This window comes from Berkeleyomyces rouxiae (assembly GCF_048999995.1).
Source record: "Berkeleyomyces rouxiae strain 22BRR77 chromosome Unknown BrBRR77_ptg000009l, whole genome shotgun sequence".
Taxonomy (NCBI): Eukaryota; Fungi; Ascomycota; class Sordariomycetes; order Microascales; family Ceratocystidaceae; genus Berkeleyomyces; species Berkeleyomyces rouxiae.
In genome coordinates this window covers 970,112-990,016 of record NW_027396499.1, presented here as the reverse complement: position 1 = coordinate 990,016, position 19,905 = coordinate 970,112, and the positions used below count along the sequence as shown (strand labels likewise).

General features: G+C 48.3%; 2 protein-coding genes across 2 annotated transcripts; one reads left to right on the top strand and one right to left on the bottom strand.

Annotated features, from left to right (window-relative positions):
• Window positions 1-12,767: 12,767 nt before the first annotated feature.
• BROUX77_006859 (uncharacterized protein) lies at window positions 12,768-14,048 on the top strand (the record flags this gene model as incomplete). Its single annotated transcript, XM_073751890.1, has 2 exons — window positions 12,768-13,854; window positions 13,921-14,048. 2 exons carry the CDS (start codon window positions 12,768-12,770, stop codon window positions 14,046-14,048), a joined length of 1,215 nt encoding a protein of 404 aa, XP_073603006.1.
• Window positions 14,049-16,170: 2,122 nt separating this feature from the next.
• Window positions 16,171-19,749, bottom strand: BROUX77_006858 (uncharacterized protein; the record flags this gene model as incomplete). The annotated part of the gene is made up of 1 exon (XM_073751889.1): window positions 16,171-19,749. One exon carries the CDS (start codon window positions 19,747-19,749, stop codon window positions 16,171-16,173), a length of 3,579 nt encoding a protein of 1,192 aa, XP_073603005.1.
• Window positions 19,750-19,905: the final 156 nt, after the last annotated feature.

Genomic DNA, 19,905 nt, shown 5'->3' with positions numbered 1-19,905 from the left:
TTGTCGTCATGTGGGTGTCGTGGCTGCGGCTGTCGATTTAGCTATAGCGGGCTGCCCCCGTCCTATACCACGCAAGAAACGAAACAAAACATCACATCCACCGTACCACCACCGTACCGCCACCTGTCCGCCTGCCCGGCTGCATTCAGCCCATCTACACCGAGCCGGCCAGGTCCTGGTAGCAATCCTCCGTCGTTTCCAGCTTTACCTGGCCTTGTCGTTGAGTTCCCATCACCCTCAATAAAGTCTGGGTCGCAAGCCAACAAACCCGCAATCTAGGGATTACCCTGGCATGCGCCCAATCCAACCCTAATGATCACCTCCTAGCTTTGGGCAAACAAGCAACATCAGCTTTTTTTTTTCTTTTTGTTTCCTGGGTGGAGCCGGTTGTAGTGTTGCATCATGATTCCATCTCGCATATTGTTTTTGGTTTCATCTTGTCCCATAAATCACACCTTCAAGGCATAGTTACTTAAGCATTAACTTGTTTCCTTTTGTTTACGCACTCCTCTTATTAACCCGAGCAAGCGACTTGACTATGGCTAGGCCATACAGGTAGTAGCATTGAAGTTGCAATTTTATGCCTTATGATACTGGGTATTTTGGCAACAGAGAAAACAGACTTTTGGGTGTTTGAAGGCCTTACTTTTGCGTTGTCATTGAGCGCTGTGCCACGTCGCAATTTGCCAGACAGCCTAAACACCCGCTAACTTCTCACTTGCCACTGGCTCGGACGTCTAGAATGTAGCAAGAAAAATCGTGAAACTATGTATGCGTGTAGGTGTAGTCCAAATTGTAGCATAACAGCGGCGGCGGTGTCATAACATCATCACGCCCCAACTCCAAAGCATTTCTAGCAATCTACAAAAAGTTGTTTTGCGCTAGACCTCGGGCACAAACCCACAACAAGGATAAAACCAACTTCCACCAATAGTATGAAGTCTTGTTTGCCGGCAGCTTGGATGTTTCAACGAGGCTCATGGTGACGATCACGACGATCTCTTCTCGCACTTTAGGGCTTTAGGGACGGGTGTCTTAATCGGCTATGTCCTCTCTTTACAAGTACCTTCCCCCCCTTTTTTTTTTTTTTTTTTTTTTTTTTTTCCCTCCCCGTCCCGTTTCGTTTCTGTGGCTAATCTTGCTTGCTTCTTTTTTGACAGCTGCATCATCTCGTAAAATCACACCCGATCGGTATTAACACACAACTGCTCTAAAAAGCTCCGGGACGGTGCATCTGTACCGACATTGCGACGAGCTTGTATGCAATATGTGAATCTTGGTGTGTATATCGAGGCCATCAACACGTTATTAGCCGCGGGTGAGCCGGCAGTCTAGCCACTCAGTGTACTTTTCCAAATAACTAGATTTATTGGCCGTCCACTCGCGAGAGGAGCAGACAGACTCATAGAATAAAAAAGAATATTATCGCGGTGCTGTCTCGAGTCCATTTGAGTTGCCAGGACAAGGTAACTGCTGTTTGTCATTGTTTGGAATCAAGTCCCGAGCCGAGTCCTTGGACTCGAGCTCCTTCCTATTTGTACAAAAAAACCCCGATCTCGAGGGCACAACCTTGAGGAGTTGAGGAAGGTACACAAATCTCGAAACACAAGGCCCACAGTAAACGGGGGCTTAGGAAAAGACTTGCCAGTTAGCAACCACATCGTAACACCGCTAGAAAAGTTCTGCTCGAAGGTGCATAATAGAGCTTCGGCATATATGCCTACATGTACATACCTGTTGGTATTTCCTATGTGCGCACTGCTCATGTATGTGCAAACATCCAAGACAAGATGTATAACTAAATGAAGTATCTATTGAATACTCCACTCTAGCTCTGAGTATACAGCTAGGATGTATTGGAGGGATGTGGATTAGAATCGTCTCCGGCTGCAATCCACAGATATATGTGACAATATCACGAGCTAGCGCAGGAGAATGGTATAGTCATATGCTTGCCAGTCAACCAAGGTCGTAAAGTCACCAGTGAGTAGAAGCCGGAAGAAGCGGATTTGCATCGTGCATGGCATAAAGACCAGGAATGTTGTTTCTTAGTTGTCGACACATACATACAACGTGCTCAAGTGCTATTGGGGATGAAAGGGTAGGTTGCAGAGCACCTGCTCTAGTCAGCTTACCACAGTACGGAGAACGGCCGGCAAACGGAGCCGAGAAAACAAAAGGAAAACAAAATAGCGCACTCTCTCTTTGGGGTCATGTCTAGTGCCTAAGTGACTAAGCCAGAGAATCCATGACGGGCGGTGACTTGCGGTGGACCATTGTTAAGCTTGCTTATATACAGGGCGCCTCCCACATGCACTCCCACACAAGGCAACAACAAGAGGGGTCACATACAGATACACATGCACAAGTGCAGCTTGTGGTTGTGGCTCGTCACTTTCCTAGTTTCGAGTTGCAGTGCATATTTGATATATTCTGAGCCAATCAGAAAGACTGCCTACACTCCTTGTCTTTTGTTTTCAAACCTCAAGGCAGAATGGGATGGGGATGTCCTTCTTTTTCTTGTGTTTATTTCATAGTTTATACGTTCAAGGACTTCCCCACCACAGGAACGCTGACTATTTTCCACCGAGGACCTTTTACCTCGAAGCTAATATAAACAACGCGTCCAAGCCCCAGACATACTATACATGCGAGAAGCGGTAACCACACATTGTGTAGTTACATGTATACAGTTCACAACCAACATGGTTATACCCTCTCTGTCGCCGACCCGATGCTGGTCGGGCCGTACCACAACTGCTCCATCACATACTAGCTCAGACATTGTGTGGATGTAACGAGTGTCGTCCCACGCCTTGTCCAACCCGGGCTAGGCTGGGAGATACATGAGTGACCAGAGTTAGCATCTTAAGTTTGTGTAAACACACGTCATGCCAATTTCACAACAGTGCTCTCCCTGGCATACTGGTCAGGTCCACAACTACCAGTGAAATGGGCTCCTCCGCACAACGAAATCCTATCGAGACGTTGTCTTTTTTCTAGACGTTAATTACATAATGCTGGCTGGTCTATGATCTTGCGCATGAGTTGGCAAGAGAACCCAAGATGTGAGCATAGATTGGAAGGGTTTGTAGCCCATGTCTGCAACCTCTCCAAAGTAGGTCTGGCGTGTTTCAAAGCCCTTTTATCTAGGTCAATATGGATGGCGGACTAGGGATAACTAAACAGGAGACCCATGTCGATTTTCCCTCAAAGTCCAGACTACATAGAAGCAGAAGGGGGGTGCGGGGTTTACGTATCAAAACTGCCTGGCAGGGCTTGCGATAGAATACACATTAGGACTGAGTTTGCCAGACAAGGCTTTAGCAGTCAAGACATGATGGAGGAGATGGAGGAGATAAGGTAAGCAAGAGTCTGGAAGCAGATAGAAAGGCAGAACGGGTATCTTTTTTTTTCTCCTTCTCTTTTTACTATAACTGTACAAGTACGGAATGAGAACAAAGAGAGCACTTGATACAAGTAACTAGCGTATAGTTATCTGTACTTTTATAAGCAGAGAGGGAAGGAGTTAGCATGTGCGGTCTTGTTCTCTCTGTCGGGAAGAAAGTGGCAGTGGCGATCTTGGTCAAGGGCACGGCCACCAGGGGTTTCTTTTTTTTTTTTCTTTTTTTTACTTTCACTAACTACTGGCATCGTCTTTCCCTCTTCTCCTTGCGACCCCCCACCGGAATCTTGCCTGGCTGTTCTACCTTTCAACCCTGAACCTCACCCTGTCTTTACCCTGTCTGCCGAGAAAGCAGGGTAGCTAGGCCTGTAAGGGTATGGTGTTGGACTTTTTGACTGGATTCCTGCCTTGAGATGGAGGGCTTTGGGACTAAGAATAATAGGCAAGCTCAAGTGAGTTAGAGAGAAATAAGAAAGCATGTAGGAAGCCCCGCAGAGGTGGGGCGGGGACGGGCGAGGACATGATGAGTAGGAGTCAAGGATGGAGCAAAGTTTGTGTATAGCCTCCGGGATCTACCCCGTATGCACCGGTCTTGTTTCTCTCTTACAGTATAGAAACTGAATTTTTAGAAGTGTTTACCTGTGCTGTGCTGAGAGGCTGGAAGCAAGCTCCGGGTAACCTGAGAGTGGCCCGGTATGTCAATCTATTTGGACCTATGGATGTGTATAAGTATGCATGTACATCTTTTTTCATGGCAGAATCCCCCTTGAGAAACATGATGCGAGGTGCTTGATCGAATATGAAGTTTCGAAACGTATGCAACTGTGCAATAAACAGACCGATTCATGCGCTCTCTTGTCTTTCTCATGTCTGTAGTTTGTGTATAATCTCCTATTATTAGCAACATCAACATACCCATGATGAACACCGACCTGTGACATGATCCCTAGATACAGGGTTATGCTTGACTACAAGCGAGCCAAACAAGGCTGCTGAGTAGATAAAAGGTCTATACAGGAAATGAACGTCGCCGATGAGCAGGGAAACTGTTCGCTTGTGAGGCGAGGATATAGTATGGCGTCAATAAGCGAGTACCTGGGTGACATTATAGCACCATGTCCCATAAAGCTAGGGTTAGACGGTAGGTTATAGGTGATTATTTTGTCCCACAAGCGCTAAGACTAAATGACAACCCGCTAAGTTGTGTTAGAGCTCAGAGGAGTTTTTAGAGGCATTTGGAAAGTGTTGTTGTAACCAAGTACCACATATATAGGAGCAGTAAGAGCGACCAGGAGTAGCACTCTTCGCGATGGGATGTCACGGTTAGACATGATGTGCCGTATAATTAGCGAAAGTGTATATATCTGCACAAGTAGCTCCGTTGTTGGAAAAAGCCTGATCGCACATGCTGCTCTCTGGCGATATTTTGCCGACCAGCCGTAATCAGCTGGGGGATATTTCTTGGCCATGTTGATGAGTTGATGATAGTGCCGCTGGCTGAAATTGCAGCTGATGACAACCCCCGTTGCAGTTTGCATCGGTCAATTGCAACCCTTGTTCAAAAGTCTAGACCGGCCTTCAAAGCGTGGCTGCTTCCATGAAAGGGTTGTAAGTAGTAGATATCTGGGGGGCGAAGCTGATGTTTCTGGTCTGGGATGTCAACAAAGTTTGGTTGACATGTTTCTGCCTCAGAAGACGTTGATCTAAGACGGTGTTGTCGGTTTTGGGGCCAAAGTGATCGTAGGCACAGTGGCAATCCGGCTTGCATACGTAGATAGCGCGCCGGATGTGCGGTATGTTGGGTCCGTATCAAGGTAGACTACACCGATAGGGATAATGAGAAACCCTTGAGCAAGACATCAACTGACTCGAGTCATCCTCGCCCACTCGCGATTTGTTGATGATCTGCCGACCAACACAGAGAACGATCATGTGTTCTGCCGAGTCAGTTCCAGCATTCCCAGAGACACTCTGTAAGACGTTGACGTATCTGACGGGCTTGATATCAAATATGCGCTAACGCGTTGCTGCACTTGGCCCTGGATCGACAGGCGTTAAGCCCAAAACGTACAGATGTAGTCTCGTGGGTTCGTCATGCTAGGGCAGAAGCTGTTCGCTACTGAGGCGGAAAAAAAGTTGGCACAGGCAGATCGCAGCTGGCGAAGTGTCACTACGAGGGATGAGGCAGAAAGCCCATTGTTTCCTTGTAGCTAAGGTACAATGACAGATCTAGGTGAAGCTCAAGGGATACATGCATACACAGATACTGGCACTAGCATAGGTTCTCACAACCCACGATGCCTTGATCGTCTCTTTAGCTGGGCGTCTTTGCTTTTCCTTCTACACTTTGACAGATAGCGGGAGCTTGACTTGGACCATAGCTTGCTTTAGAAACATTTTTCTCACTCAGACAAGTCCACATGTCCTTGTATAATGTGAAAACTAGCTGTGGTTGTCACCGCTATTCAGTTGCCATGAAATTCTCTTTTGCGTAGCATTTTTCCAGCTGAACCTTAGCTATCGCCTTATCTGTTTCGCACATCTTCCCCTCCGTGCTCTCGCTCGCCTCTCAATAAAAAGAAATATGCAACTAAGAGCCTGACGAGAATTCTTCATGCCTTTTCTCTTTTCTCTCGTGATTGTCTTCCGAAATAACCCCTGGAGCCTGCCCAAAGTACAATGGAGCCCTCTAAGCCCAAGCATCTGGAGGAGCACCAGACAAACAGGCCCTTCTTGTCACAAACCAACATCGAGAGGCACACATAGCTGCAATCACTCTGCATTGAATTGGTCTGGGCACATTGTTAATTGTCTCCAAGGAATACTAGCGGATTAATTTGTCTTTGGAGCGAAATTTTGGCGGTAGTGCTGATGCTATCACAGGAAGAACCTAACGCCATATCCATATAGCCTTGACAGACAAAATCGCCCAGAAATCCACCTTGTTCAGCTTTCCTGCAGTGGCCTTGGTCACTTCTGCATGTCTTATTCACTGATGCTACTTGGAAATATGAGACCACGGACTTACAGGTACAAATGTACATTTACGGGGAAGGGGAGGCCTTGAGGCTGGGTGGCATCGTCCGACCCAAGGTGCTGCTGGTAAATAGATAGTTAACCAGTATTTGTACATAATGTTCGTCTTTTTTGTCCTTGCTCCCCATGTCCCCCTCATGATGTATTATCTTTTCTGATCATACCCATGCCAGCATTGAAAATAACATCCGTGCTTGTGTGTTTCTAGGTCAGCAAATTGAACTACTGGTCACGTCAGAAAGTCTCAAAATCTGGATCTTGAGCGCAGTGTCAGACAACTGTCGCCTGTTAGCCCTGGACACATTATACAATCACTTGTGTTTTTGGATTTTCTAGCTGTTCTCTTTATCTAGTTTCTCCAATACCTAAATCACTCCGGCTGTGGACCGGGACGCGATGTAACTGTGAGGCCAGAATTGGAGAATCACTTCTACATTTGTCAGTAGATACAAGTTAGTTGTGCATGCATGTATCTTTCCGTCAAATATGACGATCAAACTTGTGGCTTATAATAATACAATGTGACAGGATGTTGTCCAGACATTCGCCCACCAGTGCCTACTTTGGCCATGATGTGCCATCGCCACTGTCAACGTCGATGGTGGACTAAGGGCCTTTTCTTCCATTGTATGTATAGGGTTATGCACCAAATTAACCAGAACACAAGGACACCAAAGAGCGAAGGCACTGGGCCTTTATCCTCCACTATGGACGTTGGCTCTTGTTGCTCTCTAGGTGAAGAGTTTGCCTTCTGCATCCGTAAATACATTATCACAGCCAATTTAGTCCCAGGCTCACCAATACTACAGTAATGTAGCCACAGCCTCACAATCAAACTCTGCTAGCTTGGGGAAATACAAATAACCAACCGAGTAGACCAGCGCACTAAGCCAGACTCGAGCTTTGGGCACAACCCATTTAAAGTTGCCAGACTTGGCTAGAGGTCGAAGCGGGGAGAAGCCGGTGTGTGCCGCCGCGCACTGCATCATATTCATTCCTAACAAAGCATTATAGACAGCTTGTTGATATTTGAAAGCCGAGGACAGGTTGCTATGACCAATACTACGCTCTTGTTATCCCGGCTCCGGCTCCTATGACGCGGACTTCCTGCGTGTCTACATCTTTCTGGCCATCAAGGGCCAGATTCACTTTCATATCTGTGGGGTTTGGTGTGGTCAGGAGAATAAATCGATGAATAAAAAACGAAAGCAGGAGCTCGGAGCTGAGCCCAAGCCCGCCTGCAGTTTCACGCAATTGCTTCATGAGATCTTTTCTTGCCTGTCAAGAGTGGCTTATTCTGTTTCGGAACGAGTAACTGCCGTTGATAAGGGGGGTTCCTCCTGCCGTTCCTTTGCCCTTCGCTCCTTCTTCCCTCCTGCCTCCCCACTTTCCATTTTCTCCTGTTCTTTCTCTCCACAAAATGTGGGACCGCCTTGTCGAGTATGCTTGCATCTTCTATTTTATCTTTTTTAATCGTTGTTTTGTTGTTTTTTTGTCTCATCCCAAGGATCCCTTGATGCTTGTCGTCGTTGCTGTGTATTCGAACTTTTTGTTCCATCTCTCGCAACATACTTGGTCAATGTACAAGTGTACCAGTTGAAGATACATTCAGCCAGTCAGTACGCCGCATGTCTACACTTGCGTCCCAGATGGGCTCTCTTGGGCAAAGTTGATATCCCTTGTTGGTACGCCCCTCCTTGGGCTCGGCTGATAACACACTGTCAATGCAGTGCGGCCAGCGTGCATCAAGCTTGCGGGTCTCAACAAGTGAAGTTATTCCGGCAGACTGCGCAAATGCACAACTACATAGGGCGTTTCTTCGCTTATGTATACAGATAAGTATATCTGTCCAATATACGTAAATCTATCCAAGTCCAAGGATACACGCACAATAACTCTGGCCCTATCCGGCTCTCCGCTGGCAAGCTGAAGACTTTCTGCCTGGTGAACGACGATGATGTATGCATACAGGTGTCAACTTTCAAGTACATAATATCCATACACTACATAGGCCGGTACCTAAGACTTGTTTCCTTTGGGACTAGTTAGCGACGTCAATGAACATTGCCCGTTACTACACGTAGTTACAAGCACAAACCTGCGTGCCTTTCCTTGATATCAAGGGCAAGACGATATGGCCCCTGGCGTTACCCGTCTTGTCAAAAAGTCTTCACTTAACTGGGACAAGATTACTTAATCTATTCTGTGACATCAGCTCGTAGGATAAATATAGCTATTTTTACCACCAACTCACAATATCTCCGGCTGTAATGTTGGAAATGATTTTTGTGAGGCCCCCTTGCGAGCTAGCTATCCCAGCTGTTGAACAGCTTGCGGTTGTCTATACGCAGTATATAGAACTTGTATGTATGTCGTGTCAAGAGGGGAAAAAGCCAGACAGATCTCGAGCGGGAAAAGAGAAGAGTCAAGGGCTTGGCGCTTCAAGAAGGCTCTCGTTAGGCCTGGCACTAGATACTGCATTGAAACGCTCACTGCTTACAAGAAGACTGATAGAACAGTCGGAGAAGCAGCTAGCTGTGCTTAGTATCACCTCCAATAGTCCTAAGCTGTGCTAGTGGCCATGTCTTTGATTCCATGTTTTTTGACTGTATTTTTTCTTTTACCTTGTCTTGTTGGCTGGCTTGCTCTTGAGCCCCCCCTCTTCCCCCCCAGTTGCACCGAGACTAAATCAGGCCGGAGAATTCTTGCCAGAGAGTCGAGAGGGGAGGAGGGGTGAAGACAGCAGGAAGAAGTCAGCGAGAGCCAGACATGCAAAGGTGGTCTTAACAGCGCCCATGTCTACAGACAAAACTCTATTACCCGAAAGCCTACAAACCAAAACTTGTCCTAGCCTCAATCCACAACGGCAGTATTTGACAGTCAAGCCAGCTACGAGTGAGTTTCTCGTCGTACAGTCAGAGGAAAAAAGAGAAGGAAACTATTCAGCCAAGCCAACATGGCAGTATTGCGAGGCTTTCTGTTACTGCTTGTCATAGGAAGCTCTCTTTAGCAAACTTTAGACAACACACACATACATGTGGTCAACTAGTGATGTTCAACATACTCAAGTCTACTGACAATAGCCTACAAAGCCTAAAAAATCACCTGTTCCTCATGACTGATCTTCAAAACAAAGAGTGTTGCAAAATATGCCTCGAAAGAGAGAATCTAGCGACGGCGGCATCCTCGACTTTCTCCCGCTGGGCGCCATTCCATGGCATTCCACTATATACCCAGCAATAAATTGCCAGTGTTAAATAGAGGGGTGAAGCGGAGTGGGGAGTGGAGGGAAAGAAACACAACTGAGAGAAAAGGGACTTGCAGCCAACTGCATTCTTGAAAGTTTTTGTCTTGCTTGAGAGGACAAGGAAAATAATACCTGGACTCTCGAGCATACATCTTCGGACGATATTCATCCAGGAACTTTTTTTTTTTTCTTTCAAACGACAAGCAGAAAAGAATGCGGATTGCAAGGAGATTCCGAAAGTTTGGGGTTCCCCGTTTCAAGCACTCCCCTCATCACCAGATATCTTGCTCTCGTAGAGCTAGACATGTATTCTCTCAGCAAAGTTCTTCTTTTAGCATTGCATTGAGCTAATGGATAAGCAAACCCTTTGCCTGCACAGACCTTGAAGCCCCCGTCCAAATCAAGCTACCTTGCCTAACAAAAAGACAACGGCAGATTACACTGCAAGGGTCAGGACGAGGTCATCGAGACCTTTTGACGTTAAGCTCATAAGCCAAGACGACCCCAGGGGCCGGCACTACTTGTACATATGTATAAACCAGTTGCTACATGACAAGTCCACTCACGCAAGATGTAAAGAATAGTTCAACTGATACAGACTTGGTCGTATCGAAAAGAGGATACAGTAATTTTTTTTTTCCTCGCCTTGCTAACCTCCCCTTCTTAGCTGCATCATTCTTTTTTCGATGCTGTCTTGTACTTCTCCTATTCCTTCTGACCCCTCAAAGCCGGATATCGGGCATGCTGCAAGCAAGGGAATATCAGGACGATTTTGCCTTCACAAAGCCCGAGTGAGACCTGGGAAACACAAGTCAGCGTGCTAACATTACATGTTCTATGTCCACATGTCGTGGTGGTTGTGCACGAGTCATTGAGTATGAAGATATATTCAAAAGATAAGTGTGTCGCCGGTAGTTTGGAGAGTAAATAGTTACATACAACGTTGTCGGTGCTAGTTGACCTGAGAATGCGCAGTTAACCCTTGTGAGTGTTAGTATAACCCTACAATGCAGCTGATTCCTTTGTCCCCCGCCATTAAGACCGGCATCACTCCAGGCTCAACTTCTCCGTTGGTACTTGTACAAACTGGATATAGATACGGCCGTAGTTGCAGATGTGGCGGTAGTGTTGTACGTCTCATAACACACAGTTCACAGCGCAATATCGTAGAAACCAGCTTTCTCGTTCACGGTACCACTTTCCCCCATGACTATTCATTCCTCGGGCAGCCTTGTTATGGCCTTTCTTCACTCTCATATGTTGGCCTTTTTGTTTGCCGCTGTTCTTTGTTTCCTTTGGATTCACTCGCTTCCCTTTGGACGGGACGTTCCCTTTTACTATAACTAACTACTTCAAGCGCTGGGGCATTGACTGAAAACAAGTCCAAGTAGGGTTTTAGAGGGTGTTTGGGTTCTGATCGGATAAGGACATATGTTTGAATCTCCGGCGGATGTGTTTTTTGTTTCCTTTATTCTCTCTGTTTTCTCGCTGTGATTTATGGCAACGTCATCGATGGCTAGACCTGGCATACTGGTTTAAGTCCTGAGTCTTTCTGCTTCGACGGGAGTTCCACTTCGAGGAACGGCATACTTGGTGTGTTTCGGGACTAGAACAGGTGGCGAACTGTCCTCGCTCTTGTTGGACTATGTGTAGTGGCTATGAGAGGAGCATCATAAAGTACTGGTACAATTATGCTTGGATATATGTAATTATGTATATGGTGGATAAAGAGGATGCCAAGGGTCTTGCTGCTAACCTCCAAACTCCATCTTGGTAGTGGCGATATTGATGTGCCGGAAGGATTGTCTGCAGACATGGAGGGGCCAGAGACTAAAGAGTAGCTAAGCAGCAGTAGTAACAAAAGGACAAGGAGCAGGAGCAAGAGAAACAGGAGGTCTGAGGCGCAAGCAAAATCCTGTCGACTTGTGCCGTTCACTTCAGTTCGAGGGCGCTGTGCAGTGTGCAAGGTAAGTGAGACCAGCTTGGCTTGTCTTTGTTGTATGGGCTAGGAGACCTGCCTGCTGTTAGTACTTCCTTGGCATGTCTTGCCTTTTGGCGTTGGGTGACGACGTGTCTCTGGAGGAGGAAGATACGAAGAACTGAGCAAAAAAGAGAGCGAGAAGACACCCTACGAAGAAGCTAGATCAACACTCGACAGCCCTTCAAGGACAACCATGGTATCTCTTTTAGATCAACCAGGCTGCCTGAATAGCTTGAATGGAGCTGGCCTCAGGCATAGAAGGGTGTCTGTGACCGGGGATACAGAAGCTATAGCGATTCGAGTAGAGTGAAGTTATCCAAGTATACGTATGTACGTACCGACACATGCGTGCTCGCCAGGTCTACTCACCAAGCAGGCGCTTAAATGTGCACAGTGAGGACATATACAACAAGCAGAGTATACAACGGATGCAACTTGTTGACTTTGGACATCATACTATTATATAGGCTCTTTTTAATCGGCAGCCTAGCATGGGTATCTGACTAAGTGTACACCGGTGTTGTAGTAGATGTACGCATTGGATAAACTCGATCAATTCAACCTCGCAGATCCTGGCAGAAAAAAGAAAAGACACTCTGATACAAGACTGGGGTCTTTTAGTCTTTAAGCTCCTATAGCAAAACCTCGCAGGTCGAGGTTTCTGGGTCTGGGAGGATCCGAAGTACTGATGCATACTAGTTGGGTGTTGTGGTACTTGGGCAAACTGGGAGCTGGCTCATCATCCATACAGCGTGGAGCTGTTTGCATCTGCGGATGTATATATCAGGACATGAACTCCCTTCCAACCGACCAGCCCGATCTTCCACTCTTCTCACAATATCTTCAACCTCCTGCCTGTCCAATACATCTCTGTTACATTACTTACAGCTTGCTTTAATATATCTCTCTACACGCAAGCCTCTTGTCTTCAAGCCGGAACATCTGTTTACTTCTTCCCACGGACTTGCCATTGTCAGCATCTTGACCCCTCTTTGGTTTGCTAGCTTGGCTCCGTCTTGACTTGCAACCGAGTTTGCAGCCTGCTATCCATCTACCCTTAAACTACCTGATATATTCTTCTCTTCCCCACATTCACAATGGAGTTTCACCACTCTCAACCGGCCTTTGACTCGGTGCATATGCGCTCTGCGCCCGCTGTCGGCCCCAGTATGCCTGCGCCTCACCCAATGAATCAGTTGACGCCTATCGCCTCCATGAACCACCAGTACTCGTCTCAACCGCAATGGGCAAACAACTCAACAGCTCCTGCCTCTGCCAACGGCCACCACTTCCCGGCGTCCATGTACCAAGGGCCGACGCCGGGGCCTTCCACATCTACTGCCACTATTAACAACCTCCTGAACGACAATGTGCCGAGCTCCTCCCACAACACGCACCACCAACACTCGCAGCAATCTCTCCCGCACCCTCATCAACTACCACAGGTTCAGACTCAGGCTTCTCACGCACAAGCATACAGTGACATGATGGGATTTGGCAGACCACCAAGCATGTCACCCACTACATTTACCGACAGTGCCTATAGCAGCAGCGCGTCGCCGAGTAGCCCTACCTACACCTTGGCCTCGCCAGCATCTCCCCTTGGCCTACCGCATCACTTCAGCATGGGAAGCAGCAGCGCCAGTAGCAGCGCACGGGGGTCACTCTCCGCCCCTCGTCAAACGCCTGGAAGCCGGTCCTTCAGCCATGATTCCAACATCATGCACCCATCCGCACTCGCCGCCGCAGCAGCTGCCGCTCAGCACCAGCAACAACAACACCAGCAGACGTCTTCCAACGTGCATTCGTCAAATGGCTTGTACCAGTTCGACAACGCTGCCTCAGCCTTCACCCCGCGGACGCAGGGTGGCTACCACGCTACCAACAGCGGGCCCAGCCCATCGCTGTTGATGAATACCAACGGTGTATCAACAGCTGCGAATGTAGGCTCCGTCTCAGGAATGCTTCAACCTCACAGCGCACAGCTCAGACAACAGCCCCAGCAACAGCCCACTTCGCCTGTAGAGCCCAACCACCAAGACTCTCTGCGTAAGCTTATGGGACAATTCAGCAGCAAGAAGCGCGCTGGCCCCCAGCGAAAGCACCAGTGCCGCATCTGCCAGCACGCCTTTACCCGACCCAGCTCCGTTGACATTCACATCCGCAGCCACACTGGCGAAAAGCGTGAGTTCCCTTGCTTTCCACTGCATACTAATTTCTATGTTCACCGGTACTAACTGTTTTATTTAGCCTTTGGTTGCTCTGTTGAAGGCTGTGATCGCTATTTCTCTGTGCTGTCTAATGCTCGCCGCCACGAGAGAACGCACTTGAAGAAGGAGGCTGCGAAAGCCGGCCTCGCCCACTTCGACACAATGTAAAGGGCGACGAGTTCCCTGCCTCCACATTTTCGCGTTTCTCTTCCGACCTGGCATCAGCCTATTTCTCATCCTCATTTTTTTTTCTTTTCTGTCTGTCTTTATCTCTAGCATGGCGCTCACGGATCGATATGATACTCTTCGGCATGGTACCGGTTTCTTGTTATTCTTTCGTCAATCCAACTTGAGCCTCAAGGAACTTTTTAGTCACTCTGAGTCTTATCCTCTTACACTCCTTAATCACTCCCCGGGCTCCAGAATGCTTGTTCTGGGTAGTCCATGTATATGAAGATCTTCATTTTTTATTCCCCATTTCCTATTATTTTGTCTTTGAACTTTCATGATTTGTCTTTCCTGAGCTGGAACGGGGCTCAACTGCGGGTATACTGCCTTTGCTTTGATTCTGTTGTATACATTTCTCTTTATAATGCATGCTGTTTTCAAGCCTCCCTACAGCATGTTCTGTACATATCTAAACTCTCTAACTATATAAAGTTAATATCTGGCCGCAGCGGTCTGACGGCTCATCTTGTCTAGCAATGTCCCACAATGTAGCCTTTCAACGTGAAATATCCTCCTCTTGGTCCAAATGCCCGGAAGTCAGCCATCAATCGCTGCTCATAATCTCTCTGTTACATGAGGTGATGAATTTATCGCTCACTGTCCTTAGCCGAGTCACCATTTGAGGCAATTGCCTTGTGAACCCTCGACCTCGACGGCCCCACAATTGACCGCGCCTTCCCTTTTCCTTCCGTACGCCTTCCTTTTTTTTGCCTCCCTTTTGACATAACAGGCCTGGCAGTTAAGGGCCCTTTGGTCAAGAACATGTACACATGTACATGTCCAAACACGACACCAATTTCTATAGGAGCCCCGTACAAAGAAGGGTGTCATGCAAATTAGATTTCGGTCTCTCATGAAGTCTTGCTAATGACACCATGTACCAGTAGCGCACTTCTGCTTTTAATATTCCCGTGTCATTCGTTAAGGTCCAGTGGCGTTATGGTCAAAAAGCCCCCTGTTTTGACCCTATGAACTCCTAGGTTGGCGGCCGCCATCTCTCCTTCCACTTGCTTCGTTTTGTACAAGTTTAGTTTGCTTTGGCTCCCCCTTCTTTTGCTCCTGGAACTCGCAAGCTGCAGGGCCGTTTCTGAAGTAGCGTCTCCCTAACAGAGTGGTACATTCTGCAGAAACAATGGCGGAGCCAAAGTCCCCATGCTGAAAAGCCTTATGCCATCTTGTCCAAGTCCTTGCCAAAAAGCCCTGCCCTTGAAACATCACCCTTTTGCACGGCTCACGCCTCCGCATCTGCACTGCCCCACGGTTCTATAGCCTCCCCGTTTCACCAATGCCGGGACATTCACTTGTAGTTGGAAGTGTACACATGTACATAGAGTTACTGGTGTGTGATAGATGGTATCTGTGAACAGACAATTGCGCCTGTGTCAAAGCGAACAATGGGGAGGGTCTGTGTTTGTAGTTGTAGAAACTAGGAATAGGCACCATGTCTAATATGTTGTGCGTTGCACCCGATTGTTTGGGGCCACGGGAGCGTTGAAAAATGTGTCTGTTTTGAGATTGACAATGGCGCCGATTTGAACCTGTGTTACCAACACAATGATGTTGATCGGACCAAGGCCAGTTGGACATTCAGATTGAGATAACAATGTTCATCGCCACTAACTAGCAGGCTTTATACACGAGCAGAGAATATTTGGCGATGTTCTTTTTTTTTTTTTTTCAGAAAGTACATTTGGCAAATGTCATGATAAATTATTTTTGTTCTCACTACTCTAACAAAACATGATCAGGTAGAACTAACAAGAAGATGGGAGAGAAAACAAAAGGTATGTAGTAGTAGGAGAAAATACCAATAGAGCAGAAAGACAGGAGGCGAATAAGACAAGGCACAACGTAAACTCGAACACCAGGCCGTCAGAAGGGAAATAAGACAATAAAAAGAAAAAAGAATAACAAGCCGAGTCTAGCGATTTTCTACGGCAAGTGAGATGAGTAGAGTGAAGAACAAAAGACGAATTAGGAAAACCCACACCAGGAAACCATCCCCTGAGTAAATACATCGAAAAAACAGAATGTGACTTTTTTCATTTCCAGCCTTTTGGATTTAGAGGATGATGGCCAGTTCCGGTCGGTCTATGAGCTCGTCGTCAAGGTTTGGGTAATAAGGCACCATGGCGTCGGCTCCATACACGTAGGCGTCGTTGTAAAGTCGCCAGTACGGCTGGCGCACTTTGCGCGCCGGGTGGAACAAGCCGGCCCAGACGTAGTTGAGCATCATTCCGGGGCCAATAGCCATGCGGATAGCTTCGATAGCTTCAATGATGCGGTCAATGACGTGGGGGCTGGTCTCGAACAGATTTGGATAGAGCAAGTTCAGCAGATGGACCATTGCATCCTCACAACCCAGGCCAACTACACCAAGAGCAATATGCTTGACGACGGAGGCAGCGGTTTGGCGATGCACCTGGTCGCGGTCAATTAGCGCGTCCTCTAGGAGGGGGGTAACGGCGTAGACGTAGTCCTTGGCCATCTCACCAATGTACTCAAACAGGAAAGAGAGAGACTTGAGCACACCGTTTTGCACATTGAGTTCCGGTACGCGATATTCGTTCATCAGCGCCGGTAGAACCGTAAAGGGCGCACAGGTCTCGGCGACAATGGCAATTGCAACAGCGGTGTTGACACGGGACTGACGTTCTTGAACACGAAGGTTGTTGAGTAGAGTCGCTAGCACATCCTGCGGGCCAATTGCCTTGGCGATGAAACCAAATGTGTTGTTGGCTGCGCGGCGAATTCCCTTCTTGTGGGCCTTGAGCATGTCAAGTAGCTCGAAGCAAATTCGCATCCACTCGCGTGCATTGACGCTTTCAGGACCACGATCAGCAATACGGCCAACTAGATCGATAGTGTTCTCTTGTACCTTTTCGTGTCGGTTTCGTAGAATGGGGGTCAAGCGTGGCAGAAGATCCCGGATGGGGGGTTGCATCTGTGCGATACCAACCACATTGACAATGGAGCGCAGTGCTCCTAGAATGGAGCCTAGAACCTCAGGGTATTCTTCACCAAGGTACTCGTACAGAACGACACCAAGCTTGCCCATTAATGCATCTTCGCCGCATTGTTTCATGACCATAGCGATACGGGAAATAAGATCAGCTGCTTGTTGTCTGACGGTCGGAGATTTGTGGTTGAGGCGCCACAGAATCGTACTGACGATCTGCGGAATATACGGCTTGCAGCGTGTGCCAAGGGCGTTAACAACTGATCCAAATCCATTGAGCATCACAACATCCTCCACAGTCTGTTCCTGGAAGGCATAGAGGATACCATCAATGAGGCGCTCCTCAAGGCGCTCACCAACATCAGCAGCGCCAAGAGATGCAACCACCTTTTCGACTGTTTCCACCGTCATTTTGCGGTAAGGCTCGCTTTCGTCCTTGAGATTGACAACGATGCGCTCTAGAATCTCGCCCGAGCCGACCTTTTGGCCAATGTCTACAGTTGTCTCGACTACCTGGCGGTAGTTGCGTTTATCAAGTGCCATTCGTCGTACCCAGAAGCTCTTGAAGAACTCATCGAGAACATGCTCTTTGAGATAACCGGCGGTAACACCCTCCGTGTTGGCGCACTGTGAGACAACCTTGAGAACAACCTTTTTCATTTCCTCATCGGGAGACGAGAATTCGCGCAGTAGAATTTCCATAATCTGACTGGTGTAATAGTTGGCGTACTCTTCATCCATTAGAGGAATGATATAACCAACAGCTTTGAGGAAGCCAGCCAGGCCTTTTCCACGCTGCTTGCGGGCACCGGTCCAAAGAGGGTTCAGGATATCATCAAAACTCTCAATACCATAAGGATTGGCAGCTTCGGCAAGGGCAGCAATTGCCAAACTAGTGACGGTTCGTACCTTGGTCTGGTCGTCGTTCAGATTGGGGCCAATACATTCAACAAGGCCTTTGAGATGAGGCAAAATGGCACAGCCCATGAGAATTGGAATCTGTTGCACGATTTTAACACCGGTGTGACGGGCTTGCCAAGACTTTTTGCTGCGGCAGACGGCTCGAAGGAAAGGAAGGAGAGCTGGGATACCAAGGGCAGAGGCAACGACAGCGAAAGCTCTGGCAGTAGTGTTACGCACATACTCGTCGACGTGGTCGATATCCGGTCTCATGGTACTGATCATTGTGGCAAGACCAGCAGCTTTGGACAGGTTGGAGATGATCTCACGACCCTCTACACGAGCATAGTAGTCTTGATCGATAAGCAGTGGCTCAATAACAACTAGGATCTTGTGCACGTATGGTCTAACCATATCATCAAGCTTGTAGAGGATACGATCAATTACCTTGACTAGCAAATGGCGTTCCTGGTCCTCAAGGGTTTTCTCCATGAGAAGTGGCAGAATCTGGTCGAAAAGAGGGCCAGCACCGAGGGCCCGAGCATTGTCTGTGAGCTGTCGCAGGGCAGTTTTTCTCATCGGAGGAGTTCCATTCTTGACCTTGAGAAGCAGACGCATAATCTTGCGCTCCTTGAGCTCATCCACGCTGAGAGTGTTTTCGTCTACGCCATCAGCCAACTTTCCAAAGTAGACCATGTCTTCCGGTTTGAAGAACTGAAGGTCACCCAAGCCAGGGATTTGGGCAGGCATGGCCTTGCCGCTGAGTCGGACGGTTTCGGGGTCCTGCATGGTGAAGCCGGATGCAGCCTGGGGAAGCTGTGCTCTATGGGTTGGGACCCGGGTAGGGGCATAGCCCGGAGGGGGCTCTAGAATCTTGTAGCCTTGCTCTTCGCCAGGAAGCATGGCATCCAGCTCCTCATCGGTATACACGTGGTTTCGCAAGTCTGTGGGGAAAGCAGGCGCCACGGCGACATCGGGGGTGGAAACTTCGGCAGCGGCGCTAGCAGTGGGCGCTTGATCCCAGCGAGATCGCTTCTTTGGGGCAGCGTCAGGCGCAGGTGCTTGATCCCAGCGGGAGCGCTTTGGTTTGGCTTCAGGAGCAGCTTCGTCTTTTTCGGGTTCCTTTTCCTTGGTTTCGGTGGTAGGTTCAACAGCATCCCACCGCTGGCGGCGCTTTTTTCCAGTGCCCTCTTCGCTATCTTTAAGAGTCGCCTGATGTTCGTTTCCATTGCCATTGAGAGAAGCTTCACGCTGCTTATCTTCAATAGCTTTGCGCACTCTCTCCTCCTCGCGTTCCAGTTCACGAACCTCCATGACATCGCGATAGCTCGTGCCATTGCCTTCAGCAAAAGGGTCAGCGCGGGTCGGGGTTAGGGCTCTGTCGAATCGGCGCTTTTGGTATTCGGTTTCACGGTCAGCAATTCGGTTACTGCGCTCTCCTTTGCCGGCAAGAATATCGTCTTCTTCCACGCCATCGCCACGTGCAAATTCGTCGATGATGTCGCGGGAAGCAGTGTATTGGCCGGTCAGATTATGGCGGGCATCGGAGCCGTTGTCGCCCATTTCTTCATCGTCATCACGGACAGCAATGGATGTGTTATAGCCGGCAAACTTGTCGGCAGTGTCATAGAGCTCAGAGTCGCCAGCGTCGGTGAGGTTTTGCTTGGTGGAGGCGCGTTGGGTGGTTTGATCAAAGCGGGAAGCGCCATTCTTTTTGGCAGCAGACGCGGCATTGCGCTCAGCCTGCAGCTTGCGGACGGTCTCGAAATCGGAGTCGGACATTGTGGGAGAAGGCGCGGGGCCAGGTAAGCAGTTGAGATATGAGATAAAGCGGTAGCGGGTGGTTGGTGCTGGATCGAGGTTCCTTTCGTCCTTCAAGCGTTCAAGCCCTGCATTTCAGGTTCAAGCATGGAAAAGCAGCGAAGGACCGCTGCACAT